This window comes from Fundulus heteroclitus, chromosome 15, assembly GCF_011125445.2.
Source record: "Fundulus heteroclitus isolate FHET01 chromosome 15, MU-UCD_Fhet_4.1, whole genome shotgun sequence".
Taxonomy (NCBI): Eukaryota; Metazoa; Chordata; class Actinopteri; order Cyprinodontiformes; family Fundulidae; genus Fundulus; species Fundulus heteroclitus.
The window spans coordinates 18060739-18070755 of NC_046375.1; the positions used below are offsets into that span (position 1 = coordinate 18060739).

Sequence of the window (10017 nt, forward strand, 5' to 3'; positions counted from 1 at the left end):
CTTGTCCACTGGATTGCAAGGCAAAGACGTATAATGCGCCACTCTCACATCAGCACTGCTTTAGAGTGCAGCGGAGGCATGCTTTACACCACTGCATCAGACGCTTTGGATTTGCATTTGGTGATGTGAGGTTCAGATGCAGCCAGGCGGTCAAGGAAACCCACTCCAACAAGGCACTCTGCTCTTAGGCTAATCTGAAAGCAACAGGAAATTTAGTTGCCTGGAGCTTTTGAGTCTGCAGAAAATCTGTCCTCTGCACAACATGCATACTCTTAAGCATCTGGTGACCCTGCTCTGTGGTTAATGTGAAAGACCACTTCATGGTCGAGTTGCTGTCATTTCCAGTAGCGTTGTTATGATACCAGGAACAGTGGACTGCAGAATATATAGTGGAAAATAAATTTTATGACAGACTGCTGCATCGTACCAAAGAGCGTTACCACAGATCTTTCCTCCCAGCAGCTGTTTAAAACTTTATAACCATCATAGCTCACAACTAACTCAATAGGTTTTTACATTTGTGCAGATTTTTTGTTGTGGGTTATGCATAATTGCACATGCACCTTTTGTAATTATTTTACAAAATTGTAGCTGATCATAGCTTTCTTCTTTGTTTCCAATAAAATAGTACAGCTTAGTCTTTGACTGTGAGGATCATAATTTTATAAAATTAGAATAATGATGACAATTGACATTGACTGGATGGTTTCTAACAACCAATTTCTATCTCATTGTGCCTCCTGTGTGCCTTCAGGTGTACGGGCTGAACAAGTTGGTACCCCTTCTTACTATTCACCCCGGAATCGAACCAATTCCCTTTTAAAATTTCTAATGGTTGCTTTTTGAAGAAAGGCAACTTACAATTCAAGAGTATTTGAAAAATTTAACTCAAACTGTGTCAACTCCTAGTTTATGAATATTTCAAGGAGGCGACAATAAATAAGCAAAAACTAAAGCTGCTAGTGGCTCGGCCCCATGTGGTTTCTGACTTCCAACTACATGTGGAGGCTGCTGGCAGAAGTTTCGGGTCAGACAGAACTACAGAAATGAGGAATGCAGCTGGTGCCTTTGCTAACACATGTTTATACAGTATGAGAGCTGCAGTCACAATGCACATCTTCAACGGAGACTTCCTGTCACATAACTTACATTCCCAGAGGTAAATGTTATCGCTGCTGTCACCATTTGTTGCCTGAACTGAAAACGTGTGTGTGGGACCTGCAGGCATTTCTCCTCAGCTCTCTTTTCCCCATCTTCTTCGTCACAATGGCTGTATGTTTCTGTCCTGATTTCAACGGCACAGCGTCTCTGCAGCCTCCCCAGGCACCTACATGAATTCTTACATAACTGAGTTGCTGCGCATCTGTTAGAGGTGCTTACAATACGCAAATAAAAAGTATGGAAAGCCACTTTGGTCACTAATCACACGCTGTCCTGTGCCACCTGGCGTCTGATGAACGCCATTAAAAGTGACATACATGGTTCATTTGGAGCCACTATAGGTTTAATACATGACATCAAACATTTAATGAGCGCCACTTGAAATTAATTAAACACCTGGCTCAGGCAAAAACCTGGTGACGTACAATTACTAACTCCATTTGTGAATTATCCTGTAGGTTGGAACTGGTCTCATCCACTGAACCAAAAGTTAAGTTAAACCTTCCAACCAGGGGCAGAGCCAGCGGAAACGCCAGGGCAGCAATGCCCACCTCTGGAACCTTGTTGGACCCAAAGTGATTGAAGGGTCACTACTCCTAGCATTGAAAGACGTGCGATTAGGGTAAAAGACAAAGACGGACATGATTTATGATTTCTGTCCCTGCACAAGGTGATGCAAAAGTGGTGGTGGAGGGATGTCTGTCACACACATCCTGAGTGGTGCTCGCCAAACAGGAAAAGCAAGCAGCGAGGGAGCGTCTGAAAGCACATCTGTTTTTACCGTTCATCACGTACGCATATGTATAAAAACACAAAGGGTATCTTTATTGCTAAGTGTTTGACAGACTTGTAAAAGCAGCTAAAATTTTGCTTTTATAACGCAAACCTTTGCACTTAGAGACGTTTTAGGAATTAAGTTCCTCTCAAGCACCTGAGTACATGTGTGGCCAAACATGGAGAATTTAAATGAGAACACGTGAATGCCTGGAGTGAATACAAAAGCACCTTTGAGAGTATCGAATTACTGTTAATTTGTTGCTCCCTAAGTAGAAAAAAGGAAGCTGAGGAAAATCAAAGCTACATTAAAAAAACGCAGAGGTTCCACTTTAACTGCAACTCATAATGTAACGCATTAGTGCTCGTTGGTAATCTGATTACTGACAAAGAGGGTAATTTTCTTTGGGCCATTTTGGATCAAATTGCAAAGCATAAGAAGGCTAGATGTTCCCTTGCGATGGCAAGAAGAGAGAGAGACAGCTGTCAATAAAAGGGCTCTTAGGTACCGGGTTAGAGAAACAGAATAATTAGTATAATCAATTACTAGTATATGGAGGCCCCTGATAAAACTTTGCCCACCCTTTGGCCATCCCTCATATGCAAATCTTGTTTTTGCAACTGATTCAAACTAAGAACTGATATTCACCTTCCAGAGCTGGAAATGGGAAAAGTCTAATGGGCAGCCCTATATATATATATATAAAAATCAATAACACAATATAATGTGTTATTGATTGTATATAATGTGTCAATATAATAAAAAGTTTAAAATACTGCAGAAAGCCTGGCTCATTTAAATAAGTATAGAACAAAATGAGACAAAACTCAAGACTTCTGTATAACTGCCCAAAACAAAGAAACACCTTAATATACACCTGATTATAATGTAATAAAGTGTATTTGTAAATGTGCCGATAATTAGTATATTACAAATAAATGTGTGGCATTTTCGGCTCTCATATCATATGCCTTGAGCTGTCTCTCATTTCTTTTGATATTTTGTTAAGTTAACTAAAGAATTTCAAAGTCATTCGCTGTTGGGTTTTTTTTTTTCACCAAAGAGAAAATAAATTTGAGGTGGCTCAAAACCTTTGCACAGAACTGCTATAGTGTTGAATGAGAGCCACTCAAAATGTTTGTAAAGTGCCAACCAGGTGCTTAATTAACACCTACAATGTCGGGTGGCACCTATTAAATGTCTGCTGCCATTTATCAAACATGTAGTGCCACTAAATAAAGGCCAAGTGGGGCTCCTAAAGGTAATTCCTAAAAGCCAGGTGGTGCTGGAAAGCATGCGATTATTGACCAACACTGCTTTCCATAAACACAGGGCAGGTGTATGCCTTCAAGACCATCCGCATTTGATCTGTCTCTTCAGACACTCGTCTTTCAAACTAAATTCGGAGACTTCATGCTTCCTTTTGTGCCACATTTGCACAAAACGTATGGCTGATCAGAGCTCTGAACCTTATGTAAGCACAGTTTGCCATGTCAAGGAAGAATATTCCTCCTAGACAACAACTTCCTGGACTCTAATTGAATCTGCAGTTGTGCATTTTTTGTGTGTGAAAGAATGCTTCCATACATGCACAGAGGGGCTCTTTGTGTCTTATCATGACACAATAATGGAGAGGGCATCCTTTCATTAGTTCTGTCTCAATGTTTACAGTTAAACGGTTCCAGGTACAAGCCTTTAGAGAAGTAAAGAACTGAAAATCTGCAAATAATTGAATAGAAAAAGGCATCACTGTACAGCTATGAAAAAGGGCGAGTGAACAATTTTACACGTCTGCTCCATCAAAAACCAACCAGATGTTCACAAACCAAACATTCCAACATTTCTAAGTGAAAAGGAAATCATCCTTTCCGTGAATGTATTGGTAAACATGGGGTAAATCTGGCCTGAAAGTCTGTTGAGCACAGCATGAATTAAAACCTCAAACAGACACTGGCAACTTATGCGTCATTCCCGAAAGGACCTTCGCAACACGAACACCGAAGGCAATTCAATACACTCTCCATTGTCATTATCTACTGAGAAAGTTGCCATATGTTGTTGAAACAACAAACTGATCATAAACAATCCCTTAAAAATTTTAAATGGTTTAAGGGAGTTCTAGGTCGCTACCTTTCGAACTTCCTGGGGCAGCGTCCTGATATCCACCCCAGGGCTAGATGTAGACCTCAGTTAGACACATCTGCATCTTTTGGCTAAAGTCGTAGATTGTAGACTGGTAACAAGGGGATCAAACTATTGTCTATATATAAAGGTGTAGGTCATGAGTTCATCAGCACCATCTACATACTATCCAGGCACAATGAAGAGAGTCATACAGTAAATAACTGGAGAACATGTGGCACAATAGCGACATCATAAATTAGGATGTTTCTCCAAACCCTTTGGAAACACAAGCAGCACTGAAAGAGATGCTAGAATTTCCAACAAGGGTTTCTTGTTCTCTCTTCACGTGACAGAAATCCCCTGTGTTCTCTTTATGTCTGTGTGATGGATTAACGTTTTTGAGACAGAAACCATTTCTGCCAACGAGGACATAGAGAGCGTAAATCTCCCAAAACCAAGAAGAAGAATGCAATTTGGCCTAATAAAACAAAATTTGATGCCATTGCCAGGGGCAATTTTTCAGAAAGTTAAGTTTAGTAGCCCAATAAAACGCACAAAGAAAAACTAACCTCAATCCAGCAGTAAAATTTGGTGGTGGCAGTATCATGCTCTGGGGCTATTTAAGATGAAATTATGAACAATTCCAAACATCAGGGAGTTTGACCCAAATCTTGCAGTGTCTGCTAGGAAAATAAAGATAAAGAGAGATTTTCTTTTATTTTATGTTTCATCACATTGAGTCCGAGTATACATCCAAATCCACATAAGTCTGTGTTTATGGGACGAAAATTAATGTTATGTAATGGTCAAAGCCAGAGTCCAACACTGAAGCCAGCTATAAACATGTGGGGTCGCCTGAAAAAGACAGATTTCCAGACATCTAAGAGATTTAGAGATGTTTCTGTAAGGCAGAGTGGGCAAATATTGCCAAGTCAAGACATAGTATGCTGATAAACTCCTACCTCAGAACACTGAATCATAAAATTGAATCAAAAGGTGCATTAACAAAGTTTCAGTTTAAGGGTTTGCACACCTATCCAACGACATAATTGCAGATTTGGCTTGAAACAGATATGTTTTTGTGTTAGCGCGCAGGATAACTCTCGCACGTCTCGCGTGGAAAGAGTTTTGAAATCATCTAAAATGGTGTCATTTTACATCATAAAAACTACACAGTTAAAAAGGTGGGTGTACTATTCTGAGAAGCCCTGCAACAAACCAAGAATTCAGCTTGTAGAGTTCAAATTCTGCTGCTTTCCTTTTAGGGCAGCCGGGGTAAAAAGAAAAAAGAAAAACATCAATTAATTCACTCCCATTTATTTACCAGTCAGTCAAGCATGTACCAAACAGTTGCCTCCTTTTCCCCCACTGTATGCATTCAGACCACTGACTCAGCAGGAAAGCAGAAAACCATACAGGCATCTGATACCGTTACAGCACTGCATGGCTTTCTAAGCCATCTAAAACTCTTTGCTCAACAACTACGGTCACCGAATTCAGCCGTTACTATCGCTTCCATGGCCGCAGGTGCACAAAAACTAACGCCGCGGCTGTTTGCTTCATCTACGCAAGAATGATTCATTCACGGTAGCTCCATGAATTCAAGTGTGGCACCATGACTGCATCCTACTTGTGCAATGAATGCAGACATGAAATGTACCTTGAACTAACTATGCAGAGAGAGCAGATGGCAATGTTAGCACTGTCGCCTTACTGCAAGAACCTGTCTTGGTTGCTCCTCTTGCCCAATGACTACTTGAGATAGACACCAGCTTCCCCGTAACCCTGCACTGACAAGCGGGATGGATAAATATGCACAGTCAACTTGTCTTATAGGTATTATACCAAAGTGGAACCAAATGAGAACGGCATTCAGCGACAAAGTGGCAGGCCATGTACAATCCCAAGGAGAGGTCAGCAGATGCTGAGGAACCGCGTGCAGAGATTGCCTTGCAGGCTGCAGCCTGCAGTCTTCAGATTAGCACAAGAACAGCACATAGAGAGCTTGATGGATTAGGCTGCTATGGCTAAACAGCTGCATAAGCCTTACATCATCATGCTGAATGCAACGTATCAGATTCAGCGGCGTAAAGAAGGCCCGGCACTGGACCGTTGAGTAGTGGAAACTAGTTCTTTAAAATGGTGAACTGGGTCTGTCTACCTGACATTCCTATGGTCAAATCAGGATTTGACAGTGCGCTGTGTGCTTCTGTAAGACTCGCCAAGCTGTTAAAGTTGCAAATAGTGGGCCGACATCCTATCAAACCCTATGGCTTGGGTATTGGATTTCAGTTCGTATGTGTGTGAAGACAGACATATGGATATGATCGGTAACGGTGTATGTAAGTCTGCAGAAACATGTGTAGCATGTGACAGTGAGTAAGTACGAAACGTCTGGCCAATCAGAGGGCAGAACGACGGCATATGGGGCAATAATAGCTGGGGCGGCTTTTGGAGTCTGGAAAGTTGGGCGAGGCAGCGTGGGGGTGTGGGGGAACGGCGGCACAGGAAGACTCGATAAGGTAGAGTGGCGGCGGCCGGGGTGTGGGGGTAGTCGGGGGTCTGACATGACCTGGGGCACACGTGTTCCCTTTCAAACCGTGTCACGCTCATTCCTTCCTCAAATGCACAGATACGTGTACGCATGAATGCACTGGGTCTGTTTCTGAGAGACGCACACACGCACACCCATAGGGAATGAACGGAAAGGAAAAGTAAAGACGGAAGAAGGAAAGCCGAGGAGGCGAGGGGGATGCAGATGAGGGGGTTGGGACAAAGATTGAGATCCTTTTTCCGCCGTATGTAAAATGAAGAAAAAAAGGTTTTGATCGAGTAAAAGAAACTCACACAAAATCACGAGGGAAGGAAAACGGTGCTATTTCTATGTGCAGAACTAGAAAAACAGATTCATCCCGGCCATCCTCCCCCCCCCCCTACACCCGGTAGAAACCCTTCCTGAACAGTCGGCAGAAACAAAAGCCGGGGTTCGCTTCTGTATTCAGGGTGCATTATAAATGCATGCAAGAAGGCCTAAATGCAGCCAGACAAACGCACACGCACCCACCACCTCCATCACTCGCTCCCCTTTCTACAAGCTGGGAAGGGGGAGGGGCGACGCATGTATACAACAAACACAACCCCAGATACAGGAACCCCCCCTTAAACTGTTTTAAATCTCAGCCCATATTTTCACAATCCTCGTGGAGACACCAACAAACCCCGTTCCAGAGCGAGAGCTCTTTGTCACATTATAAATCCAAAACCTTACCATGGGATGGCAACGGGGCGTGCAATATGCACATTGCTGCCACGTGAATTACAGTGCTTATATTTCTCATGTCAGCCCCTCATTAAACCCCCCCCCCATCTCCCGCTGCCTCTCTGGGTTTTCATCACAAAGGCGTCTTTATAGATCCTTGATCTGACATGACTGAGAGGGCCAGCCATGGCTCCCGCCAGCCTCTGATGGTTTTAATTCACCTATCAGAGAAGAACAGGGCAGATTATTATTAGAGCCTCCTGCGGGCAGATGAGCAGCCCCGGTTGACTGTTTCAACCCAAAATAGACAAGATTCCTCATATATTCCAACAGAATTATCTCATGCGTGCTTTGCAATGTGTTGACACACATACACACATACAACCCCCCCCTTTCCAGAAATCCTACGCGGGTCCGCTTCACGTGAACGGCAGATGGATCTCCCTCCCTCAGACCCCCACTTCACTCTCCTCTTCTTACCGTGTACCTTTCTCCTAACAGATGGATCCAGGAAAAATACTGGGACACTCTTAATCTGCTGCTCCACATACACAAAAGCCATAAACTGTCAACCTCCTAATCTGTTTTGATGGAATACAACAGCTCTAAGCATTTATTTATTTTCTCTAGCCCGGCAAAGGATTACGGTGTTTTCGCGTTGCAAAAATAAAACATGAAAATGTGTACATCAAGAGACGTGACGCAACAGTTTCACATTAAATTATGCTACAACATAGAATGGAATTGGAAATAAAGCGTGTTTATTTCAGCTGCAGGATGGCAGCATCTTCTCTACTCTAAATATCTCCTTTCCAGGGCGTTTTTTTATGGACACTGGAGCGACTGATTGCTGCAGGAATCGTGGTGGCTACTGATCATCAGCAATAATTCAAAATCCACTGCAACTCGAACACTGAAAAACGCAGAAAACACTATTATGGAGGACTTTCTACCAAAACTATCTGTCAAAATAGTTAAAGGTTTTGGTTCACAAGAGTTTTGAACCGCTGCTTTTCTGACTCCCTGGACACCTAGCCGTGCTGCGACGCTGAGATCGGTGCAGAACTAGAACAAGACGAGATCTTGTTTTATTTTTATTATTCTATCTACATTACCAAGAAATGTTCATACGCATGACTGATTTAAATTTGAAATGATATACTTTCAACCAAGAAATTTGTGTGAGAAGAAATCAAAGACATGGGATAGCTAATAAGCTAATAATAGATTGTAGTATCAAAGCATCTTAAAAATTTTCAACAGGCACCACAACAATTAGACCATATTGATGACTGGCTGTTTCGTATCTTTCCACAACGATTTATCTTTGCTGATCAGCTCCATGTCTTTGAGGTTGGAAGGACATCTTGCCATCACCCTAATCTTTAACTCCCTCCACTTATTCTTAATGAGATCAAGATGGGCGTCCGAACAGATTTCCAAGGCATGCGGTGTACATGTGAATTCCTCATATATCTGGGCTACGGTGACATGGAAGCCTTTTCTTATCAAGTAAAGTGACAATGTTGACTGTCCTAAAATGTGTAGAAAAACGTGTCTTGGTCTTATAATGCTGGGGTTGATTTTTTCATCCCCCCCTCCCACAATTTTTTTTTTTTTTAAATGGTATGTTGAAACTACAACCCTGCACATCACCATGAGAACAGCACACCCACACTGAAGCATGGCGGTGGTGGCAGCACGATGCTTGCAATCTTTTGTCACGGTGAAGGAAGTTCTTGGTGGTTTCCAAAATGCCAGTCGGTGTTGGCACAACGCGTTCAGGCTTCTAAGCCTGCAGATGAAGAGGAACTTGATCTCAGCTTCAAAGCAACCCAGAGCAACACATCCAAAATCAGAAAACGAATAGGTTCGCAAGAAGTGGCTTAAAGCGAGGGCTGTGCACAGGAAATGCTCTCAGAATGAGACAATTTTAAAGCGTTTTTGGTGTTTTTCTTATTTTTTGGTTTATTTTGTATTCTTTTTTTTATTTTTATTTTTATTTTATTCTTTTTTTTTTTGCACACTTATTGACATTCATCTTATTTTTTTTTAGACCGTCACAAGCACTTCGCACTTTAGGCAAATATTCCAATCCCCTTTAACCGGTTAAAAGATATCAATCCCATTTCCTTTTGGCGACAACAAAGTTTTTGTTTAATTGATCTGAATACGCTGAGCTCGCACCAGTGAAAGTTTTGTTGTATTTGCATGACAGTTTCTATGCAAATGTCACTCACGTCGTCTCCCCCAACGCTAATTGATATAAAGTGGGCAACTTCCTGCGAAGTGCACAATTCCGATCGCAGTTTTTTTTTTTTTTTTACATAAATCGTGCATGCTTTTATATCACTAGCTGCACGACCACGGAACAGTTCGGGATAACCTGCAAACAGCTGGAGCCGTTCAAGCCTACGCCAGAAACATGATATGCATTTATGAGAGCAACGTAGAAATCATCGTCTGACAATTGATCGTGTCTTTATTAAAAAATATATAAATAAATACTACTTACGTTTTTAAAGGGTTATGAATGACAGTCGCCATCTTCCGTCTTGCAAGGCTGTAATGTAATATCCAGAATCACTGTGCTGTTTGGGACGCTTGTGAAAATAAGAGGGGAAAAAAATAAAAATAATACAACAGCCAATGCTTGTCCTGTCTACTGCGCTCCGTACCAATACAACCCCAGCATGAA

At 42.0% G+C, this 10017-nt stretch overlaps 1 protein-coding gene across 2 annotated transcripts in view; it reads right to left on the bottom strand.

Moving 5' to 3' along the window:
• dpf3 (D4, zinc and double PHD fingers, family 3) overlaps positions 1 to 10017 on the bottom strand; it is a 29956-nt gene extending 19939 nt beyond the window's left edge. Inside the window, exon 1 of one of the 2 annotated variants that reach the window (XM_012879066.3) lies at positions 9835 to 10017. In XM_012879066.3, coding sequence (XP_012734520.1) covers positions 9835 to 9866 — 32 coding nt within the window. In that variant the 5' untranslated portion in view covers positions 9867 to 10017. The remainder of the gene's footprint in view (positions 1 to 9834) is intronic. The other variant, XM_012879067.3, reaches the window with a different exon arrangement.